This window comes from Talpa occidentalis, unplaced genomic scaffold, assembly GCF_014898055.3.
Source record: "Talpa occidentalis isolate TD23 unplaced genomic scaffold, MPIMG_talOcc4v2.1 talOcc4.12, whole genome shotgun sequence".
Taxonomy (NCBI): domain Eukaryota; kingdom Metazoa; phylum Chordata; class Mammalia; order Eulipotyphla; family Talpidae; genus Talpa; species Talpa occidentalis.
Window position 1 is genome coordinate 77858794 of NW_023601212.1, and position 25295 is coordinate 77884088.

Below are 25295 nucleotides of genomic sequence, written 5' to 3' on the forward strand. Positions count from 1 at the left end.
ACCCACATATGGGGCAGCAGAACTCTCCTGTCTCGCCTGCTGCTCCCCTCAGCAGTGTATTTCAGTCAATCTGCCTGTTTTGCTCCCCACTCTGTCTCTGGTGAAGTCTCTCAACCCACCCTACCCCCTGCCCCTCTGGCCTACACCCTAGCTCTTGTATGCATAAATAAAAGAAAGCTTTAAAAAAATTCATTTTTTATTTATTTATGCATAGAAGAACTGGGTATAGGCCAAAAGTATGGGGGGGTGATAAGAAATTGGTTATTTCTTTGATCACTATATAATGGTAGCCAGGGAGAGAAGATTAAAGTAAGAGACCTAATTTTAAAATCTGTCAATGGAGAAAATAAGGGTATCTAGATGAATATTGCACTAGATATAACCCAGAAGATTAAGAAGACTATATTTAAGAACACTATATTTAAGAATAGAATCTTGAATTAAAGATCCAAGAACCCAGACTTCATTTATAATGAACGTGCCAAAGATGCATGCTGTAAAGTTTAAAATGAAATCATAATTCATAATTGAAGAATACTCTTTCTAAGGTTTGCAGTAATCTAAAAACAAAGTTTCTAATATATGGACAAATTTTGTTCAGTTTCAGAAAGACAGGTACAAATAAGGTGAAATTTAGGGTTAGAACAAGAGTTCCTCACATTAGATGTACAGTAACTCAATGATTTAAAAAGATTATTAACAAAATAGACATACCATATTTTCTTTCAAACAATTCTTCAACTTGTTTACGTAGATCAGTAATTCGAGCATTCCATTTCTCTGAAAAGTGGAAGTTAAATCTCAGTAATAAATCCTTGTTTGAGGGTACTAATATGTTTTTAATTTATATAGGCTAATCCTCCCCCCACCCAGGGGAAAATATTTTTAATTTTTAAAAAAATTTTATATATTTTTTACGTTTTTCATTTTTGCACAATGTATGCATTTTCATCTTGGTCATAGTCCCCCTACAATTCCTACCCCCCTTTATTTTGACCTTAATCCCCCCCGCATAGTGTGTCTCCGGTTTATACCTGCTTGTTGATTTTGACTTTTACTTTATTATAATTAGTCTTTTTCCTGGTCCCTTCTTAAGGTTTTCTAAATTCTTGCTATGAGTGAGACATCGGGTATTTTTCTTTTTCTTTCTGGCTTATTTCCCTGAGCATGATCCCTTCCAGCTCGATCCATGTTGCTGCAAACTGCATGAGTTTATCTTTTTTGATTGCTGAGTAATATTCCATGGTGTGTATGTACCACATCTTCTTGATCCAGTCATCTATTTTTGGGCATTTGGGTTGTTTCCATAGCTTAGCTATTATAAATAGTGCTGCTATAAACATAGGGGTGCAGGTGCCCTTTTGAATTAATGTTTCTGTTTCCTTTGGGTAAATATCTAGGAGTGGTATTGCTGGATCATACGGAAGTTCAATCTTTAACAGGTATAGAGGCTAAATTTTATAGTCCATCTTAGTCTATATAATTTTCTGCTTTCATAAGGGAAAATTTCCCCTTTTTTATAAATTCTAGAAGGTATTTAAAGTTTAAAGGTATTTAAAGTTTATTTTTGAAACACTTCACACTGAGGTCTGCGAAGTTAATTAAGAAAGACTAAAAACAGGGGCCTCCCTGGTGGCGCAAGGGGTTAAGACACAACTTGTGAAGCTATACACAGCCACTGCAGCACGAGTTCCATCTCCGGCCAGGGAGGTGACCCACATGGCACAGCAGACCTCTCCTTACTTGCCCGCTGCTCCCCTCAGCAGTGTACTTCAGTCAATCTGCCAGTTCTGTTCCCCATTCTGTCTCTAGTGAATCCTTTCACACCCCACACCTCTGGCCTGTACCCCAGTTGTATGCAAAAATAAATCTTAAAAAAAAAATTTGAAAAAAAAGAGATTCAAAACATATCTAAGTTAAAATATTATCAATTAAAAAATGTAACACTGATTGATTTAAAGTCCCACGCAAAATGACAGCAGAAGGTACAATGGTTTTGGTAAACCAACAACATTTAAGCAATATGTGTAAGGTTACTTCAAACTGTTCTTGGGTTTTGAAAGATTAGATTTTAATGCAGCAACATATTTTCTCAGTAATTTTTATCAGTAACAGAAAAAGTTCAGGAAAACAAAGAAAACAGGACTACACTTAAATGAAAACTTACCAAAGTTAAACTCCCTCACTTTCCGTTTCCCAGCATTGGGAGGTTCCGTGACTGGTGGCTGGGGTGGTTCATTGCTCTTTGGTCTCTTGGTGGGTGGAGAATAATCATCATCTTGAAAAAGAAAATTGTCATCACTTGAGGAACAGCCTAAATGAGTTACAGTCACCGCCTGTTAAATTCTCAGCATTCAAAAGCTGTGTGAAGCCTTAAAGCTATTTGGAATGTGGATAATAATTTCTGAATTGTCATTTTCAGCATTTTTTTCTCCCCAATTACATTTTTATCTTTGCTTCTTTGGGGAAGTGCTCAAGTAAATATTCCTCATTTTCCTCATTTGTTTTATCTTGCTTAATCTGAACTGCGTCATTACAAATTTTTCCTTCTCTTATATAGCTCCCTAGAATTATATTCTAGGTCTCTCAAGAAAAAGGTTAAAATAGAGAGCTGCCTAAAATTACACAAACACATAGGGGGAGAAAATAAAGCTTGAATAAAAAAAGATTTAAACTTATGCAAAATTCAAACATACACAACAAGGAAGGCTGGAAAACTATGTCAAAATATCATCAACAAACGTAGAACTTGTGAATTCAAAGATAAAGGGCTACATTCTTTGTGAAACTGTTGCTGCTTCAGTCAAAATAAAAGCTATGTAAAAATGAGCAATCAGAAATTTAAGTACAAAATACAGACTATTTGATGTTTATAGTAAGAGTTGAATGCTAATTTCTTAGTGGGTATGTCTTTGGACTCGACTCTACTGTTCCATTTCAACATATGTATGTCTAATGCCAGATTCAGAATTTTGATCAAATAAAAAAAAGCTATCACTGTCATCTGAAATGTCTTAAAATCTTTGGAAAATGTCAGGAGGCATGCTACTAAGATGCCCAAACACCAACTGTAAATTGTTGAAATTATAGTTTTAAAACATATATATATATATATATATATATATATATATATATATATAAAATGGTATAGGGAAAAGTAACTACAGTAACAAAAGATGCCATTCAAATAAAAGTATCCTTTCACACTTGTACACTTCTCATTCTCATTTTACAGCTCTACAGGTTCAGAGAATAGTATGTAACTTAATCATGTCATATCACTAGATAGCGCAACTGATGTTAGATTTGGGATTTTACTAAACTAATAGGTTGTCTATCAAATAGTTAAGAATTCAAACTTCAGCCTAGTATACAGTGTTACCTTGGACAGCACTTTGTATGCTAATCGAAGAATGTGAATGAAGTAGAAAATACTTAAATTTCATTCTACCATGTCATCAGAGAACATAATCGGATATTATTGCCCTGGTTCACCGACTGTGAGTTCTTTATACAATGCCAGTTGATACCTGGGAACCTGAAATTACTCACTGACTGTACTAGCCAATAGAAGAAAAAGATACCAAGTCATCAATACCAGATAAATTCACATTAGGATCCATTTATGTGCTGGGAAAGACAAGACTGCTCTTTTAGGGAATACTATTTCATGAAAATATTATCATATAAACAATTTACACTATAAAAATGCTGATGAATTGAAAACCCATGTTTGACCTCTCCCTCCCAGTATATGATATAAAATAAAGACCACAAACTCCAAAACAGATTGTTAGAAGCCTCGTGTATTTTGTACTAGTTTCCAAAAGGTGAAACAGAATAGACTCATTTTACCTATGAATAATGTCAAAACATTAATATTAGCATTTCTTCAGAAATAATGACAGTTAAAGCAAAAATATCTTCCCTATAGGTTAATGCAGTCTATAGATCATTTAAACTGTTAATTGAACTCTATATAAAATAAAAATTGAGTATCAGTATAAAATAAAAAGGTATAGTTATGTAACAATAATGAAGAATAGCAATAACCTATTATATAAATCTCACTTATAATGTAAAATGTTTGAAAGTGAAGCCAAGGCAAAAGGGCATGTCAGCTTTCCTTTAATGTTAGGATATCTCCATGCAGTCAAAAATATTAACAAAAAAAATTTTTTAGAACAAAGAATATCATATATTTCATAAAATTAACTCTTGACCATAAGCAGAAAAAAATAATGTAGAAAAGTACTTAACAAGACAAGCCATTGAAAAAAAGACAAAAATATATTGAAAAGCAGTATCTCCCTGTGAAAAATAATGAAGTTCAATCCAAATGTGAACAAATAAATTACTATATCAATATTTAGGATAAATAATTATATTTTAAGATAAATAAAATGATACCACCCATTGTCAAGATTATTTCATTTCATAGCTATTAACTGACCATGACTAGTTCCCTGAAATATGGAGTAAATCTTAACAATAAATATAAACTTAAGCACACCTTCAATTTTTTCCTGTTTGCTACAAAAAACTGCAATTGGTTTTGAGAAAGTACGAGATAATGTTACTCTTGGCCTCAAAACTCTTTCCACAGTCAAAATTATTCATTTCTCTGCAGCAGAAAATATCAAATAAAACTCCAAGAGTTTAACAATTAGGCCCAGACAGATGACACTGTTATTCTGTCATGGTGGTTCAACGTAAACTACTTTAGTGTAAGACGACATTATTTCAGAATACCTCTAGCCCAAACTAAAAAGTCTACATCATCAAAACTGAAAGCTTAAAAAACAAATTTCAAAACACATCATTACTGTGCCAAAGCTGCTATTCAGGAATACGTAATAGTTATACTACCACTAAGTCAAACACCGACCATACCTTGAAAAAGGGCAGCCAATAATCCCTAATTCAAAATTTGTATTTACAAATTCCATTTTCCTTTTTGCAACACATTTACAAATACTTATACAGATTATATAGACTTCAGAACTAAAATGTATTACTGCTTTCTCATTGGGGAATGAACTGATAGAATATGAACCAACTTCTCTGATTTTCTTATTTTAAACATAATCAAATTGGTATGTTTTGTTGTATAACCTGACACCTATTCACTATATCCTTTGGAAATTACATTGAGTTAGAGCCATTAATTACCCTAATCATCTCAAATTCATAAATGGCATCTTTCACTCATTTGATCCAAAGCTGTAATTTTTACATGACCAACTGGATGTTCATTAAACGACTCTTTAGCAGCTATAAAATTAAAAATGGAATTTTTCAGTACCAGCCTATCTGTTATATAGATTCTATGAACTCCCCAATAATATAAGCACAGTAAATAAGTTGAACAGAATAATTAAGCAATTACAAAGAGGCTCTACCTTCACAACATGCCCAGAACATGCCCATAGAACCTATGAAGCTCTATCTTCAGAATATGCCCAGAATTCAATTACTTCTTAATCAATATTGCTAACACCCTGCTTTAAAGCACCTTCTTCCCTGCCCTGGATAATCACAAAGGCCTTCTAAACTGGTTTCCTTGCTTCCATTGTGGTCTGTTCAGTCTTTCTCAACACAGCAGCCTTATTTCTTCAAAGTGAAGGACAGACCAGCTGCTCCTCTGTTCAAAACCCTCCACTGAACTTGCCCATCTTGTCACTCCTGAATTCTTAGTACCACCAGCACACACAAGTTACCTGTTATCTGTAGAATGATTAAGTGAACATATCACAACTGTAGTCCTTAATTATATGCAGCAGCCAAATATTTACCAAAGTCCGATGCATGAACTTCACAAAAAAGGATACCACCAGAGGATGACAGGTAATCCAACTACTGAAGCTCTAAATCAGTGTTATCCAAACTGTAGTCCATGTGCCGTGTGTGGTAATATGAACCAACTATATGTGGAACTGCATTCCTGTGTTGAAATATTTATGTATATAATTTTTCAATGTTTATGAGGAAAAAAATTTTAAATTTCAAAGATTTACTTAGGGAGACACAAAATTAATTTTTAAATAATCCATTTAAAGGAAAAAGCTAAGTAATGAACAAGGAAGAGCGATAGCAGAATGAGCAACATGGTATGGCTCAGATTTAGGAAACAAGACTCTAGAGAGAACTGCATGATAAAGAAACCTTCTTCAAAGTAAAAAAAACCTCCTGATATTAACATACTCATATAAGGCCTCTAACAATTCAGAGGTAAGATTTTTCTCTGCACTTATCAAAGATAAGCACATATAAAAGATCTGATAAGTCTGATTTTACCCAAAATGTAGTCATGGATGTTTATGAAATTAAGGCATACACAGTCGTATTATTCCAACCTGACTCGCCTAAGTTTTGCATGTGTACCATTGACTTCAAGTACCAAGAAGCCCACAAAAAACTATAGTAGGAAAGAAACATACCCTGCAGGGCTAACATCTCTGCATCTATGACAGATAAGCTCCTCAATATCTTCACATGAATAAATCATGGTTAATGTGAAAAATCTGACAAACTTACTTGATGACAAAGTTCTCCTCCCCTCCCATATAAACTATTTGGAAAATGCAGAAATATGCAACAACTGAAAATAATCATACTAATCATTCCGAGGCAAGCAGGAACATTTTATTTTCTTCCAAGCACAAAGCATTTTCCTAAGCAAAACTAACTGGTACTCCAGATAAGCTACCTTACTCACTAAACATACAAGGTCTCTTTTCAATTCATTTAAATAAAAGCCAAACAAAAATCCTATTTCAAGGCTTGTGTGTTTTTTATTTTCTATTAGGAGGACATACCAAAATCTGCTAACATATATATTTAACTTATTTCTGCCATTTTGCAATTATCTTTCCAGAAAAAAAATACAACACATTTCATCAAATAGATGTGAAAGTTCTCATTTAATCATCCTTGTTAATATCACAGACTTAAAGTTTACCTTCCTTAATATATGGATAAAAAATAAGCAATTTAATGAAGGTTGATATATAGATTGTTCATGAACATACATGCCATAGAAAATGTTAGTCTGTAATTACCATATAAAACTGTCATTTTATTTGTCTTCTGAACATAAACAAGCAGCAAATTTCTACTGCTCTTGATAAATCTGGATGAAAAAAAAAAATCAAGCTTCTGGCACCATGACTTATTATTAAGAATAAAACTGGAAAGGTCCACACCATTTCACGTTCATGAATGCTTTATTTTGCTTTAATGGTCTTATTCTATAAAAACAAGCATTTACTCTCCAAATTTTAATATAGCTTTTATCAACTTTAAGAATTGATCAATCAACTTGGGCTAATCAGCCCTATTTAAGAATTATCCTGAGAATTTTAATGATTGTTTATTCTTCTTATCTTTACAGAGAGGACAAAGTTTCTGAATGTTTACAGTATTTATTAAACACTCAAGATTTTCTTCTCTGGTAGTTATTGAAGCTTCTAACTAGAAAGCAATAAAATTCAATTATTTAATGCTAGACTACAAACAATTCAAAATTGCTATTAGGTTAGTAAAATCCTATTAGTGATAAATAAAAACAAAGTACCACAAAGATTCCCATATTAAGTGGAAGCTGACAATCAATTTACATTTTAGAAGCAATGAAAACAAACATAGAGTAGTCTCATGTAGCCAAAAACACTATAAACCAAGTAACACCAGTAGGAGACAGGTTATTAAGAAAGATGAAGAGAAATAATGAGGGAGAAGAAAGAGCGATCCAACCAAGAAAGGTTATGCAGCACTTAATACAGGAAATCACCAAAGATGTGAGGTAATGGAAAAATGCAATCAGAAATGTGGTATTTTAAGTGTTCATAATGTTGAATGCGGAAAAGATGTATTTTTACAAAACTAAACATGTGTATGTATAGATTATTTTTAACTGTATACAAAATAAACTGCTAGGGACTTTAGAGCACAGTAGGTATATAAACAAAACTTTGCACAGTGCAATTTATTGTAGTTTCACTATTTTACCCATGGAGAAAATTACTTTTGGGGGGGGCAGGTAAGGCTATTGTGACACATTAAAAGAAAAATTAATACATATTTAATCATCATTAAAAATGAAAAGTGAAGCTACTTATAATCATATTAGCTGAACCTTATAATAATTGAAGAACACTGGATATATTGGCTCATCTGCATTCATTCATAATTTGAAGAAAAACAAGTATTGAACTTTAGCCTCAGAGATTAAACTTGTAGCTTCTGCTTCGAAACAATTTTTATGGAGAGATTATATGTTGCCTCAAATAGTACAGCAAAGGGGAAACACTCTAAGAACTGACTGAACTATCAAGCCTTTCTCCTGCACTTTACTAAGATGTATAGCAGGGATTTCAGTACTAATTAGCTATCTTTCTCTCACAACCTATTAACAGGTTATAAAATGTGGCTTTTTTTTGGGGGGGGGTGCACTGAGTCTGGTCATAGATTTCAGTTTTTAATTTTTGATTCCCAATGATACAAAGTATAGCTTAGTCCACCTGTGGGGCACTGCTCACTTCACAGCTAGCTTTTGGTGTAAAACTCCCACAGCACTGGGCGCGCTGCTGGGAAGAGGGCCTCTTTGGTCACACATACACATAAATGCCTCCATTTTTTCACAAGTTTCCTTTAAGAATGAATGAAATGCATACTTAGAGATGTGAATGTGACATATTTTTATGACCAGAAGTAAACTTTTGGAATCAAGGCTTTTAGATGACTAACCTTCAATAGTCACCTCAACTTCAGGGTCCTCACTTGTTTCTGAAGGGACATGTTGAGTAGAATCTTGAAAAAAATAAAATTCTAAAATGACATTCATTATAAAGCACTTTCTGTATGTTCCAACATTTTACTGATTTCATACTCCAAAAGCAGCCTACTATAAAATTCTACTGTCATTTTAAATCATCTCATATTATTAAATTATCTGATCCTTTTCATTGTAAATAGGGATAAAAGAAAACAAAATTTAAAATTGGAAAACTATTAGGAAAAAACAAGTTACCTGCATTAATGGACTCAAAAAACTCATATTTTTAGAGGAATAAGTAATGAAGTCACATTTTCCTGCTGTAATTAGAAAGTGATAGGATAAAAAACAAAGACTTTCTATTTTATTTGCAATTTCTCCAAGAATTCTAGCAGTGGTTTACACTGGTAAATACAACCACAATCCATTTTGTTCCATTGGGGAATCTTCATAGCAAGATAATGACTATAACAATGTACAGAGGGCTATGACCTACCTTTACATGCAACAAACTTGAAAAATGTAGTATCTTATTAATATTTGTGTTACTACACAAAACAAATGTACATCAGAATGTTAGTGTTAGAAGCTAGAGAGTATGCTCATCAACTCTCTTTTCATTTTGCAAAGGTTGAGGGATTAATTGATTGGTCAAAGACTGTGTTTACTTGTTAGTAAAGAAATAAAGACCAGAATCAAAGTTCAATTCAACTCTGTTAACACTGTAATGTGACAATAAACATTTACACAAAATTAAAGTATTTCAAAGCCTAATATTTACTGATAGAATTGGAAACTGTGAAGCGATTTATATTGCTTGATTTACTGTTGTACTGTGTGTATCTTGTATAAAGGAGTTTCACTTTGTTTACTGCCTACCCAAAACAGGCTTTCCTTATAGAAAACATTACCTCTATACATTACTCATAAAAAAGGTCATCCACCCAATTTTCTATAAAAAGGTCTCAAAAAGAAATGTAAAATATTGTTTAAAGTAAGATCTCAGTATTCTATAAGAAATGCATTCCAGTTAGAAACCACAATTCTAAAAGCAAATTTGGAAATATCAGTCAACATTTAAGGACCTTAAGATCTCCCTCCATTCAAAGAGGGTAAAAGATGAAATTAATAATTTTTTTAATAAAATTTAAAAAGTAGACATCAGGAATAAAAACTCACAGACTCCCTTTTTTCTTAGAAAAAAGGGGACAACATGACCACTGATGAGAGAAGTAATAATTTTAAAACAAGAATCAGTTACTTTACCAGTTCTTTTTTTCTAGGGAAAAATCTAGAAATATTCTTTTGGAACCATATAAACCACTTAGAAATAGGAAGCCACACTGCAAGGTAACAGTTTAACATACAGTTGCAATATCTAAAAAACTGCAATATCAAAATCTAATGAAGCTGTACCACAATTAAATATGCATTCAATCCTAAAAAATCAAAAGAGAATGGCTGGTAAAGTATATCGTGTTATAGCTGTAGGAATAAAATTATAAAGAAAGGAAATATCTATTTTATTAATATTATGTACACTGTACCCTACTTTTAAAAATGGCATCATTAAACAGTATGTGTAAAAATGAAATACGAACAGAGCCAATAATACTTTAATTATAAAATAGTTCTTAAAAATTTTTTAATATGGCAGCATTTTGGATCATGAAGAGTTACTTACCATTTAAGTTTCATCCCCATATACTTTATTATTCAGTATGGTAAAAACTGGTAGATTTTAGGATTTACAAGTAACTACTGGCTAAGTAGGTATACCAAAAACCATCATCTTTATATTAAGGGTAATATTCTATATAATATAGAACGAAACAATAAAAATCCCTTTATTTCTAACCTTCTGCTGGTACTTCCATTTCTGTTCCTTCGTTGCCCTCTGAAGACTGATGGCTTCCTAAAAAGAAAATAAACTATATAAAATAAACCAATAAAAACGTGTACTGAAAAGAAACTAGGTAACAACTGAAACAACTTAAGACTTACAAATATACCATATACAAATTGATTCTTTTACTCTTTAGTAGTTAATTCAAACAATATGATCTAATTCAGAAAAACACACAGCATTTTTATTTAAAAGCTAAAAAAATTATTTGAAAACATGAACATAGAGAATAAACCTAGATTTGGGGATTTAATATTAGTTGCTGTAACTTCACAAGGTAATTACTGTTAGATATTGGAATTTGAGTAACAGAATGACTGTTTTCTAAGTACCAAGCTCATTTGTTGATGGAAACACAGGAAAAAAAAAACAATTCTTTCCTTTAAAGAGTAGATAAACAAGTTCAAGTTTTGTTGTGAAATGTTTCCTGCATTCCATTTTTACTATGGTAGAAGCTTATGGAAACTCAATCCCCATTATTTAATCAAAGTTGTGCTTAAAGGAAACTCGTAAGTTAAAATTTAAGATACTACCTTTAGTCTCAAAAGCATTTTAACTCAGGTAATATAATCTGCCTGCTTCTAAAAACTGTAACATAAAGCAATGTATCAGGTTAGGCAGTCACGAGTTAAACAGGCTCATCCTACCAGAGCAGAAGTTTTACTAACAGGAAAGAAGCTAAAACATTAGCGAGCCACTTAGGATTAAGTACCCAAACTGCCCCAGAAGACTCATAATCTATCCATAAATGTCTAAGTTACTTAATACAGAGGATAAAAATTACTGCCTTGGTGTATAAATAAAAATACATATGAATAAGAATTATATAAGGGGAACAGAAGCAAAATCAAAGCTATTTTGCCATTTATTGATAATTAAATTCAAAAACTATACTAGAGCTACAACTCCCCAGGCACAGGTTTTAAATATATTCTACCTCAATTTTAAAAAGCATTTATTACAGTTTCAAAAACTGATACTCAGTATCTAGTATTCTGAATTTAAAGTACATACTATGGTGAAATATTTTTGGTTTTCAATGATAAGCTGTGTAATACCTTAACTGTCTTGGGATTCTTTTCTACTTACTTCATATTATAAAAACTCACCTGAATTCAAAACTCTATGTAAATCTATAGATCTACAGCCATGAATTCTTCAATTAACTTCTTAATATGCTTTCTCAACACACAGTTCCTTTCCCCTGTCTTCCTCTTTGACTTTTGAACTTAAGGAGCTTAAGGTTTTGACTTTTGAACTTAAGGTTCTCTGACATAACAGTCAACAACAAAACATGCAAGGTCAAAGGAATGAGAGACAAGGGAGAAGAGGCCAATACTCAAAAGGATTGAGTAAAGAATAAGAACAGATAAGGTGGTTGTCTATCCTTCATGAAATGACAAGAGTACATGTAAACAATGATTTTATGTTCTTTTTGTTTTTTTTAACCATGAAATAAGCAATTACATTTATATTAAAAGCAAGGAAATTAAATTTTATGCGCTCCAAGCCAGACAAATAGAAGCAAAAGCCATACAAACAGTCTATGATCATCAAGTTAGGGAACACTACACAAAAATTCCCCAAAAGATATTCAATTGATAAACTTAGGGATTTACAAGTGATATTTTACAATCTTACTAACAACTAAGTTATCAACATGACCTTACTGATATTTACATTATAAACTATACAATAAAAACCTTACTTCTGACTATTCTCATATAAGGTATAAATGTGTACTTTACCTTAAATATGAAAGTGTGTCATGTACCCATTTCGAGATTCATTACTAGATTCACAAAAGGGAAAATTGGTTTTGAAAATTGTTGTTTGTGAAGTTCATTTATATGTTTAAAAAAAAAGGCCAATACATTTCTTTTTCCTTTTCCATTTAGAAAATAATACAGATACAAATACTAAAACACAGTCTGTCCAATATAAATAAACATTAAATAAGAACAGCATGTGGGAAAATGGAAGTGAAAAAGGTATACCTTGCAAAGACTTCGAAAGGGGGAGTTTGTCATCAACATCATCAGTTTCAGAAGGGCCTGCTTTGGAATACAAAGATAGTACTTCAAAAGTAATCCCAAAAATGTATTTTGGGTCACTTTAGCAAACAAATTTGGGTGAGAGAAATGGAATTAAGACAGCCTTTTCATGAACAAAAAGGGCAAAATTAAAAAAAAAAAAAAATGACAAAATGAGTGGTGCCAATTTATGGTCTTAGTGAATGGAAAAGGTGTACTCAGAAAAAATTCATATAGTCAAAAGAAATTTTGAAAATGACTAGACATGAATTGAATGGGAATGATGTTTCTACAAATGGTGGATAGTAAAAGAATATCATAATAGCAAACTGCTACTTCATATAGATTATAAGTGCATATTTATTTGTTCCTTCCTTAAATATTTGCTTAGTATTTTATCATACTAAGGAAAAATGCAGAATCATATTGCTTCACCTCACCTTCATTAAACTCTCTAATCAAGTAATTATCAGTAATTCTGAATCTCCACTGAAATAGAAACATGACAAACTAACAGTTATTAATTTAGATTCTGCCTTTCCTGCTAATCCATAAAAGCAGCACACTTTAATAACAACATGGTCTTTCCAATTATTAACATGTAAACTATTCTGGGTAAATCAACTCTACAATGCTATCGAGATTTTGGTGACACATTTACATGAATTATCAAGTTTTTAATGATGAAAGTAACAGATTTAAAATAGGGAACAGTGTTTTTAATGACTACTAACATAAAACCATGTTCTTATATTAATATGAATACAAACCGTTCCTTTGTCTCTTAATATTATCTGGATAATATCCTAAGATTTTTGGAAGGCCTTGTTAATGCATGAGAAATTTTACACACAGGCACCAAACTGCACATTATAAACAAAAAACAGATATAACAATTTCAAAGAAAATACAAAAATTGTTGGTATTTAGAATATCTTTAGAAAGATGCTAAATGAGACTTGAATGCAAATGTCAGATTCACTGCTCCCTAATCGTGTGATCCTGAGTAAAAATATACAAAAATTAAATTATATTAAGGGTATTAAATAAGTACCACTTCAGCTGCTTTCTTTTTTATAAGTCTAGTTATGTGGCACTCTCAATACTGTATTGTTCTAAATATTTAAAAATGAGGTCCTTTTAAGTCAATTACAGTGTGTTTCTTAGGATTTCAATTTTTTTTTTTTTTTTGTGGGACCCTCACCGATGGCCGGGGAATGAATCAGCACTGCAGAGGCTGCGGGCAGCCAGGCGCTCAAATGCTGCGCCACCAGGGGAGGCCCAGGATTTCAATTTTAAATTACTGACATAAAATTTAATTATATTGTGTTTAGAAAATTTATTAAATCTCCTATAAGAATGTAGATCTATAAATTTACCATACTTGTGTCAACTCTTTTTTTTTTTTTAAAGATTTATTTATTTATGCATACAAAAGCTGGGGTACAGGCCAGAGATGCGGGGGGTGAGAGGATTCACCAGAGACAGAGTAGGAAACAGAACAGGCAGACTGACTGAAATACAAGGCTGAGGAGAGCAGTGGGCGAGACAGGAGAGGTCTGCCTCACCATGTGGGTTGCTCCCTGGCCGGTCGGGGGTTGAACTCAGGCTGCAGAGGCTGAGGATTGCTTCAGAGTGCGGTGCTTAACCCCTTGCGCCACGAGGGAGGCCCCCTGCTTGTGTCAACTCTTTATTTCTACTTTAAGGTTATATTGTTAGTATATACTAACTAATTAACAGGTGTATCAAGTAGTAGTTTATTTGCATATATTTACATCTACATATACGTACATATGTAGTCTTATTCTTTATCCCTGTTACCTTTTTCTTTTTGGGATTCAAATTTGTTTTAGTTAATATCTCCTCTGCATAACTTTAAGGATCACTACTTTCAAAAATTATACTATTTAATTCTAGCTACATGTTTTTTAACAACATATATTTGGATTTTATTCACCATAAGATAGACAGAATACTTTACCCTCACTCTCAAGTTACTAGTAAATATCTAGTAGTCATTGTGAAAAATCAAAGATTCTCAACTTACATATGAGTATCACTATCATAGAGGAATTGACACATGCACAGAGATACTCAAATTTATTTTGCAATACCAAAAGCTTTGGAAGAAAACAAGTATTTTTTTCTTCTGTAGAAGAATGAACTATAGTATAACCACACAATGTACCTACTACAATACTATTAAATCCACATGTGTCAAAGTAGGTTAATCTTTGAAAACTTATATTGAAAGATTGTCACACAAGAACATATACACAAACAGCATATACAAAGTCACTATTCATGTCAAACTTAAAAACTGAGCAAAGACTACGCATAGAATGTACTGGATGTGCAACCGTAGATACTCCTATGGGAATATATATGCAATAAAAGTATAAAATCATCATTGTATTAGCAAGAACAACCCTCAATTTCAGGAAAATGGTTAACTCAGGAGATACAAAGATAAAAGGAAAATTCAGGAGCACTTTAAAGAAGTTATCAATTACACATTCAATATTATGTTACACGGGGGAGGGAGCAACAGAACATTAACGTTCAGTCAATTTGGGCAGATGTACATTGTGCTTGTAGGTTTTAAGTGTTTCAATTTTTAAAAAGCGTTTTAAAAACACAGCAATGCAAATACATGATCTAAGTACCCTCCAAATATGTCTAACAAACTATGTTTTATAAAACATACCTGAAACAAAAGATTACATGTATTAGGATTCCATTTATATGAAACACAATGAATAAAACTCAACTAGTTTGTTATAGTCAGGACGAAAGTTACCATTTGGAAACCAGATGATTAAGAAGGAGCCTGAGGAAAAGTTTCTAGGATATTGATAGCTACAACAAACCTTCAGAAGACATGAATCACAAGGTATAGCATTGAAAGGAGAAAAGGATAAATCCTCCAAGGCATTGGAGATGTCAATACTCTGGCATTGAAGTAGACACAAGTACCAGCAAAGGTTAGCAGACCTGAAGCCCTCTACCAGAAAACCTTAATAAAGTAAGTGAAATTATATAAAATATGTTCTTCAACTGCAATTATGCCAGGAGAATGTACCTAAAATCTGCAGAATTCTTGAAAGAAGTGTGGCAAGTTATAACCCCACAAAGTGAAGCAGTACAAAGGACAAGGATTCTGTTTATGCCCAAGGAAAGTGGTGTTATGACAGGCAACAAGGAGATTAAGATGTGCAAAGTCAATTTTCAGGGAAAAAGGTTATAACTACAAAGAAAATTGTGACATGGCTTGAATGTGCTGAGGGCAACTGCAGATCTAAGAGCATGCTGGCTACTAAGAGATGCAAGCATTTTTAACTGAGAGGAAGTTAGAGAAAAAAGACCAAACAATCCAGAAGTATGTTAGCAGACCTGAAGCCCTCTAACAAACAACCTTCACACACACACACACACACACACACACACACACACACACGCGCGCGAGCTAAAATAGGGACTGTCATTTTGAAAAAGAACACCTGAGTACTATCATCAGCTGATTTCAAGATGCTATAAGCTACTCAATTTAATTTGGAAAAAGGACAGAGATCAATGTAATAAAATACACTTGAGAAACTGACAAAGATGTAAAAGGTAATACAATGGAAGAAGAGTCTTTTAACAAATGGTGCTGAAAAACTGACTATTCACATATTTTAAGTCTGAACTCAAGTATCTCACACATAAATAAATAAGGTCTAGATCTATCAGATGTAAACGTGAAACTATAATATTTTGATAAAACAAAATATTTTTGACTTTGGGTAAGCAAGGATTTCTTATCTGTGATACTTAAGTATAATCCACACAATAAAAAAAATCTAGTAAATGGACTTCATCAAATTAAACTATTTGTAAATCACACCACAGAGGATATTTTATTCAGAATATACAGAGCTGTCAAAACGCAATTAAGAGAAATATCCAAATTTCACTGACTGTATTTCCCAGCTTGCTAGAAACAAAACTATCTAGCTTCTATCTTTTTCAAATGCACTGAAGAGATTATCATTTCAAGCAATCTTTCCTCCTACCCAGTTTTTTTTTTAAAGATTTATTTATTTAGGGGCTCCCCAGGGGTACAACAGGTTGAGCGCAGCGCTGTGAAGCTGCCAGGCTGGCCAGGGAGATTCCCACATGGCACAGCAGCTCTCTCCTGTCGCACCCACTGCTCCTTCTCAGCAGTGTATTTCAGTCGTCTGCCTATTCTGCTCCCCGCTCTGTCTCTGGTGAATCCTCTCATCCCCCACACCTCTGGCCTATACCCCAGTGCTTGTAAAATTAAATAAAACCTTTTTTTAAAAAAAGATTTATTTATTTATGCATATAAGAACTAGGGTACAGGCCAGCGGTGCTGGTGGTGAGAGGATTCACCAGAGACAAAGTGGGGAGCAGTACAGGCAAACTGACTAAAATAGATTGCTGAGGGGAGCAGCGGGCGAGACGGGAGAGGTCTACTGCACCATGTGGGTAGCTCCCTGCCCGGGGATCGAACTCATGCAGCAGAGGCTACGGATAGCGTCACAGTGCTGTGCTTAACCCCTTGCACCACCAGGGAGGCCCTCCTACCCAAGTCTTATTAGTCAGGCATCACCCTAAATCACATTCCCAGGACCACCCTGGTGGTCACTGTGGCACTGAGTTCTATCCCCAGCCTAGGAGCTAACCCACATGGGGTGGCAGACCTCTTCTGTCTCACCTACTGTTCCTCTCAGCAATGTATTTCAGTAGATCCACCTGTTCTGCTCCCCACTGTCGCTGGTGAATCCTCTCACTCTCCACACCTCTGGCCTACACCCTAGTTTTATATGCATAAATAAATCTGAAAAAAAAAAAAAAAAAAAAAAAAAAACACAAACCACTCACACCCCAACCTCAAATGGGAGCAAAAAACCTTCATGGCTGATAACAGTGATGCTAAAAAGACAATACCAAAGACGAAGACACATTTTTCCCAAATTAAATATGTATAAAATAGAATATTTTATTAAATAATTTATATCACATTAGGCACATAGATCAGTAAGGTACTAACATCTGCTATAAAATGTAAATATTTTGCAAAATTTTGACTTTTTAATTAGAGACCCTCAGAATTATCTCAACTTTTTTTTTTTTTTTTTAAAGATTTATTTATTTTTATGCAAGAGCTGGGGAACAGGCCAGTGTCACAGGAGGGTGAGAAGATTCACCAGAGACAGATCGGGTTGCAGAACAGGCAGATAACCGAAATACACTGCTGAGGGGAGCAGTGGGCGCAACAGGAGAGGTCTGCCACGCCATGTGGGAATCTTCCTGGCTGGCCCAGAATCAAATCTGCACTGCAGAGGCTGCAGACAGCTTCACAGCACTGCGTTCAACCTGCTGCACCACCGGGGAGGCCCAGAATTATCTCAACTTTTAAGCCACATTTTTCCTAATATCACAAGCAATAAAAAGTGATGGATAAAACTCATGAACTTTACTACAACAGGGTTTAACAGATATATACAACTATTCATGTAATTACAAAACCAGAATAAACTTATTCCTAGGACTTTCATAATGATAAAAGTGAGCTGGTAAAAGATTATGTTTTTAAATAAAATAAATCCATTTGACAAATGCAAATTAAAACCAAAATTAGGTATCATAAGACACCCAATAAAGTGGCTAAAAAAAAAAAAAAACAACAAAAACACACAACCCACCAAGACTGGCCATACAAGTGTTGGCATGACATGGAACAACTACAACTATGGCACACTGCTGATGGGAATGTAAAATGTGCATTCTCAGTTTCTTACAAAGTTAAATACCTACCATATGTCCCAGCTATTCCATTTCTAGGAATCTACTCAAGAGAAATGAAGGCTTATTTCCACACAAAAATTTGTACATAAATGTTGATAGTAGCTTTATTTCTAACAGCCCCAAACTGGAAACTACCAAAGTGTCCACCAAGAGACAAAGAAATAGTAAAACTGTAGTATATCCATACAATTGAACAATAATACTCAGTAATAAAATGGAATTAGCTATTGATTGATATACTCAAAACTTATGGATGAATTTTTCAAAAAATTATGTAGAATGTAAACAGTAATGCACCTCACCCTAAGAAAACAGTACATACTTTATGATGATTCCATTTATATAATGATAGAAAACAGATCAGTGATTGGTTAAGGAGGCTGGTGAATTGCAAAGGGACACAAGAAAATCGGGGGAGGGGGGGTCACAGAAATTCCATTTTTTTGATTGCAGTGAAGATGGTTTTATAGGTATACATGAAATAAACCATATTTTATACTTTAATGTACATTATGCACCTAAAAAATTAAAGTGACAAAAAACTACACAAGAAAACTGAAAGCAATACAATGTTAACAGCAATAGGAATGTAATTTATCTTCCTTTTATGTTTATAAAATTTTTTTATGGAAAGAATAAACACTAGTAAGTAAGGCACCTATTGCACTGGTTGATATGTACCATTAACCAGGTGATATACAACCCCTTCAAAGATATCCTAAGATTTTAAGTGTCTTTTAGTGTGGTTAGCTCTTTTTGTTTCTGAACACATAACAACTACTGAACTTATTTTTTTCTTTCATGAGTAGTTGGGTTTATTTCAATAGTAAGTTTAAAACTCTTGCCTCACGCAAGAGCACTATCAGGAATAGACACTTTTGTCAACATTGATCAACAAGCAGAGTCAGTCCACATTTGCTCTGATCCATCTATTAAGTTAATCCAAGCTGCATCTTCAGAAATTGTGAAATCTCAAGTAGAGGAGGGCTGATCTTTTTTTATTTAATTAAAAAATCCAATCATCATAGTAAAAAAAATTAACTCACTATAAAATATGGTATTCTAAATGAGAATACATTGATGCGTAAAACTGCACTGTGAAATTATAACCTTTAGTTCCTTCCAAATAACCAAGCAAACAAACATGGAACAAAATGATAAAAGCTAAAATTTATTATGTCTTACCTTTTATAGACTTTTAAGATAATGATAATGCTCATACACTTATTTTTGTTGTACAAATAAAGCTAAAGTTTCAGAAGACATCTCAAGCCTTGCAAATAGCACTAAAAAGTAGAACTGAACTCTATACTAAGTTCTTGTGTCACTTTTGATTTTCCTTTTAACATTAATGGCTACTTTACATTTCCCCATAAATTGTTTAATTCATTTTATTGATCCATTTTCTAAGTATATTTTATTACAGTGATGACTTATAAACATACATGTTAATAAAAGACCAATCAATAAAATAGTAGTTAAGGAATTCTGGCAATTGATGAACAAATTTTAACTAACAATAAATTTTGGAAAGAAAAACTGTATATAACAGTATTACCTTGAATATTATATTGATAGTAATCAGGATCTTCTGATTCTTCCTTTACTGTCACAGCTGCCATTTCCAGGGAAATACCTATAAAAGCAAATGAAATTATTTAACTGTTCTTCAGGGTATTCAGTTAAATCATAAAGGGAAATTAGTCTGCCCTCCTAGGAATGCAGAACAATGCATAGATATTTTTTAAAGACTCTGAAAGGACAAAACTTTGCTAGGTAGCAGAAGAGCAAAAATCATCTACAATTCAACCAAGACAAAGTTTCAACCACTACTAATACTCTGGAATTATTTGCTGATTGACAGAACTTTATGGTGAGACATAAAAGAATATATATTGTACAACTCCACTTACACGGAGGTAAAAACCAGATAAAAGAAATCTATATTGGAACTCAAGTAATGTAAATTATACCTCAATAAAGCTAAAATTAAAAAAAAAAAAAAAAAAAAGAAATCCAGTAAATAAATAGCTAACTACTGGAAACAGGAATGAGAGGGAAGCAGGCTTATCAAAATTCTGCATCTTGATGTGTTAGGTTACAGAAGCCTGCACACTTTCTATATATTGAGCTATTATATTTTAATTAAAAAAAACAAGAAAAAGATTCTTAAATTTTTTAGTAAATTCTTACTAAAAATATATTCCCTGTACATTGTTCACATAAATATCATCAGTAAAGGGTTAAATAGAAATCATCTGCCATCTGATGATATGAAAGAATAAAGCATCAGTATTATATTTTCACTAAAAATGCATTAGGTGAATCTAATCATGAGGATATTTCAGATATTATTCAAAAATATCAAGATCACAGATGACAAGGAAAGACTAAGGAGCCATTTCTAGATTAAAGGAGTGACTAATCAAACAATTAGCAAAACTTGGAAATGACCAGAAATCAGATAGAATAAGTTATTTCCATCTTTAATGGTTATCTTGTGGACATGAAGGACAATATCCTGGACTGTAAGAAAGTAGGTAAAAGAGTGATAGGACATCACGTTGGCAACTTACTGTCAAATATCAATAGAACAGGAAAAAGTTCTTTACATCGTATATGCTGATTTTCTATTAGCTTGCAGCATTTTAAAATGTAACATTACAACCTTACCTCACATAGTTTTCTCCAATTTAACTAGCAATCCATATTATAAATATATGCGTACATGTGAATGCTGTACTTTCATTCTAGGTTAGCTGTGAACCTTAAAGTGCTCTAAAAAAAAAAAAGTCTCTTAAAATAAAAAAGTGAGGAAAGAAACCAAAAGAGGAAAATCCACCACCCACTAGTATCATTATGATCAAAAAAGACACACAATAAACAAGTGTTGACCAAGCTATGGAGAAACTGAAACCATCACAGACTCCTTAAAAGAACATAATATAGTGCAGCCACTTCGGAAAAAGTCTGACAGTTGCTTAAAAGGTAAGCATAGTTACCACAGAACCAAAAATTTACTTCTAATTATGTACTCAAAAGAACTGAAGACAGTGTATTTCCACACAGAGACACATACATGGTTGTTCACAGCATGTTATTCAAAACAGACCAAAAGTGGAAACAACTCAAATGTCCACCAAATGGAAAATGAATAAAGACAAATTAGTATGAACCTGTAAAATGGAATAATATTCAGATATGAACTACTCATACATACTATAACTTTTTTGAAGATGATGCAGAGTAAAAGGAGCAAAAGGTAAGCACCACACCACATATTGTATGATTCTACTTTATGAAATGATCAGGTAACACTTATTTATAAAACTTGAAAGTAGATTAATGGTGGGAACACGGAGTAAATGTAAATGGGCAGCAGGTTTCACTTGGGGTAATGGAAATATTCTAAAATTAGACTGTGGTGAGGACCTCCCTGGTGGCGCAAGGGATTAAGCACCGCACTATGAAGCAGACCGCAGCCTCTGCAGCACGAGTTCGATCCCCAGCCCGCTAGGGAGCAACCCACATGGTGCAGCAGACCTTTCCTGTCTCGCCCGCTGCTCCCCTCAGCAGTGTACTTCAGTCAGTCTGCCTGTTCTATTCCCCACTGTTTCTAGTGAATTCTCTCACCCTCCCCCCCCCATCTCTGGCCTATACCCCAGCTCTTACATGCATAAATAAATCTTTAAAAAAAAAATTAGACTGTGGTGATCCCTGCAAACCTTTATATTCACAAATTTGGCCTCCCCTGGTGGCACAGCAGTTGAGCGCTGGGCTGTGAAGCTGCCCGCAGCCTCTGCAGCACAGGTTCGATCCCCGGCCGCCGGCAAGGGTCCCCACATGGTGCAGCAGACCTCTCCTACTGCACCCGCTGCTCCCCTCAGCAGTGTAGTTCATCAGTCCTCCTGTTCTGCTCCCCGCTCTGGTTCTGGTGAATTCTCTCACTCTCCCTCACTTCTGACTGTACCCAGTGCTTGTATAAATAAATAAATCTTTATATTCACAAATCTTCACTGAATTTTACACTTAGATAAGTTGAATTCCATGGCATAATTTATATCTCAATACAGTTATTCCAGGAAAACCCTATGTGCAATAACAGTAAAAGCATAACATTTAAACATAAGGAATTAAATACCAAAAAGAGCTTAAAGTTAAAAATTGTTTCCTTGGAGAATAGAAAATGGAAGTACAAAGGGAGTAGGAGAATGTTATAGTGATTTTTGCAGAACTAGTTGACATTTTATACTAGCTGACAATTTATATTATTATTCCTGCAGAACTGAAAAAAAAAAAAAAAAAAAAACACACAATGAATTTTTGTCCACAAGCATGTAACTAGCAATGAACGTCTAGCTACCGTTTATCAAATAAATCATCTTTTTTGGGTTTTAGTATATGATAACATCAACTAATGTCACTGTCAGAATAAATTTGCTCTGCTTCTCAATAATAATGAGTCAAATAATATAACCCTCTAAATTAAAGAAAAAACTTCATTACTTAGATTTCACAATGGATTCTAAAGGCGACTGTACATACCAGAATCTTCCGTGGGTTCAGTTTTTACTTTGATGGGGCCACAACTGAAAGGGAAAGAAGTCCTGATAAAGCTATGTGCTGATGAGGGTTACTCACATAGATAGCAACGCAATGAATCTCAACATATAAAAGCACTCACCTCACCAAGCTGAATGCAAAACTAACTCAACTTTAAATTGACATATTTATTTCCTGCATTAAGATGACTTGTCACTTAACTTTACTATTTTAATTTAATTTAAGCAATCTTTTAGGAGCAAGTTTAACAAATATATACAGAATAGCATGTTAACTTTCAAATTCTACTTTAGTGTAAGGCCTTCTATTTACAATATGGTCATGAGACCAGAATCATCAATTTCATGCAGTACTATGTTCATGAGTTTCATACTACTGTTCAGTACTAAGTCAAAAACTGTCTTATCATAAGATCCCCAAATGATTCAATTGCATATTAAACTTTTAGAAGTCTGAGAGAGGCCCTGAAATATTTTAATACTTCAATAATCTAAAAACTAAAACCTGGTTAGATGTGGAAGTTTATTAGTACTTATAAAGCATGGTTTACCTTCCACCTGGAGATAGCATTGACCTTTCAGTGTCTGTTACCATCACACGACCACCTACATACAAAAAAAAAATAGATTTAGGTTTTCCCAACACTTCAAAAATGATTATTTCCAAGTTACCTAATAGCTTTTATCCCCTTTCCTACCAGTGCCTTACCTTTAATTTTTATCAGTGAAACAAATACAGCAATATGGCATTAGTCATATTGAATAAGGCTCTGCTACTATATAAATAATAATTAAGACTTCTACTAAGGAGTAGCTTCAGCACAGAAGAACTGGAAAACAATGACTGCTAACTGGTATGGGATTTCTGTTCGGGTTAATGAAAACATTCTGGAATTAAGCAGCAGTAAGAGCAGTGCATCTTGCAAATACACAAAGCACAGTCAATGATTTAAACTTAAAATCATGAATTTTATGTTGGCAGGAAATAGACTGACCCTACCAAATGCTGATGAAGATGTAGAATTAGAATTCTCATACATTGCTGGCAGGAATGGAAAATGGAAAAAACATGTGGAAAACCAGTTTGGCAGCTTCTTAAAAACATTACCATATGATATAGTTCCAATTTTAGGTAGACCCAGGAAAATGAAAATATATATCCACATAAAGACTTGCACTCATAGGGGCCTCCCTGGCAGCACAGGGGTTAAATGTCAGTACTAAGAAGCTATGCACAGCCACTGCAGCATGACTTCAATCCCGGGCCAGGGAGGTGACCCATATGGCACAGCAGACCTCCTGTCTCGTCCACTGCTCCCTTCAGTCAGTCTGCTTGTTCTGCTCCCCCCTCTGTCTCTGGTGAATTCTCTCACTAACCCCAATACCTCTGGCCAGCACCCCAACTCTTGTATACATAAATAAGTCTTTTTAAAAAAAAATTTTATTTTATATAATTCTTACATCATTTTTCATCATGGTTATATTCCCCATACAATTGCAACCCCCCCCCCCCTATTTTGACTCTAGTCCTTCCTCTCCCCGTCCCTCCTGGCACCCCCTCACTCCTATAGTTTGTCTCTGGTTTATAGCTGCTTGTTGATTTTGATTTTTATTTTGTATTGATTAGTCTTTTTCTTGGTCTCTTATTTAAGTTTTCTAAATTCCTGCTATGAGTGAGACCACATAAATAAGTCTAAAAAAAAAAAAACAACAAACAACTCTTATCCCCACAGGACGCTTGCAAGTGAAGACACAACTAACAGAATTACAGAAAATATCTGCAAGTCATGTATCTAATAAGACTTATACTGAGAATGTGTATTAAGTTCTTATGTAAAAAAAAACTCTCACAACTAGAAGTATACCAATTGGTGAACAGATAAATGGATGGATAATCATACAATTGATAATTATTAGTCAGCAATTATTAGAAAAAAACTACTGACACACCTAACAACCTGGGTGAACCTGAACAGAATTATGAGTGAAAAAAGCTAATCTCAAAAGAATACATAGCGTGCATTATTTCATTTACATAACATTGAAAAAGAAAAGGAATATCCTCAATTTTTATGCTTAGTGAAGTAAGCCAGAAAGAAAAAGAAAAATATCGGATGTGGTTTCACTTATAGGAGGACTATAAGGGAACCAAATAAGAGACCAGGAAAAAAAAATAATTAAATTTAAAAAAAAAATTAACAGGC

The 25295-nt window shown here is 33.7% G+C and overlaps 1 protein-coding gene across 6 annotated transcripts in view; it reads right to left on the bottom strand.

Moving 5' to 3' along the window:
- The window catches only part of GTF2I (general transcription factor IIi), an 86167-nt gene that overhangs the window by 32236 nt on the left and 28636 nt on the right, over positions 1–25295 (bottom strand). The window contains exons 7-14 of one of the 6 annotated variants that reach the window (XM_054693599.1): positions 23643–23697; positions 23075–23118; positions 20088–20165; positions 12680–12736; positions 10635–10691; positions 8749–8811; positions 2168–2278; positions 715–780 (exon numbers count right to left, since the gene is read on the bottom strand). In XM_054693599.1, the coding sequence (XP_054549574.1) occupies positions 715–780; positions 2168–2278; positions 8749–8811; positions 10635–10691; positions 12680–12736; positions 20088–20165; positions 23075–23118; positions 23643–23697 (531 nt within the window). Of the gene's footprint in view, positions 1–714; positions 781–2167; positions 2279–8748; positions 8812–10634; positions 10692–12679; positions 12740–20087; positions 20166–23074; positions 23119–23642; positions 23698–25295 lie in introns of all 6 variants that reach the window. The other 5 variants (XM_037506802.2, XM_054693600.1, XM_054693602.1 and 2 more) reach the window with 5 other exon arrangements.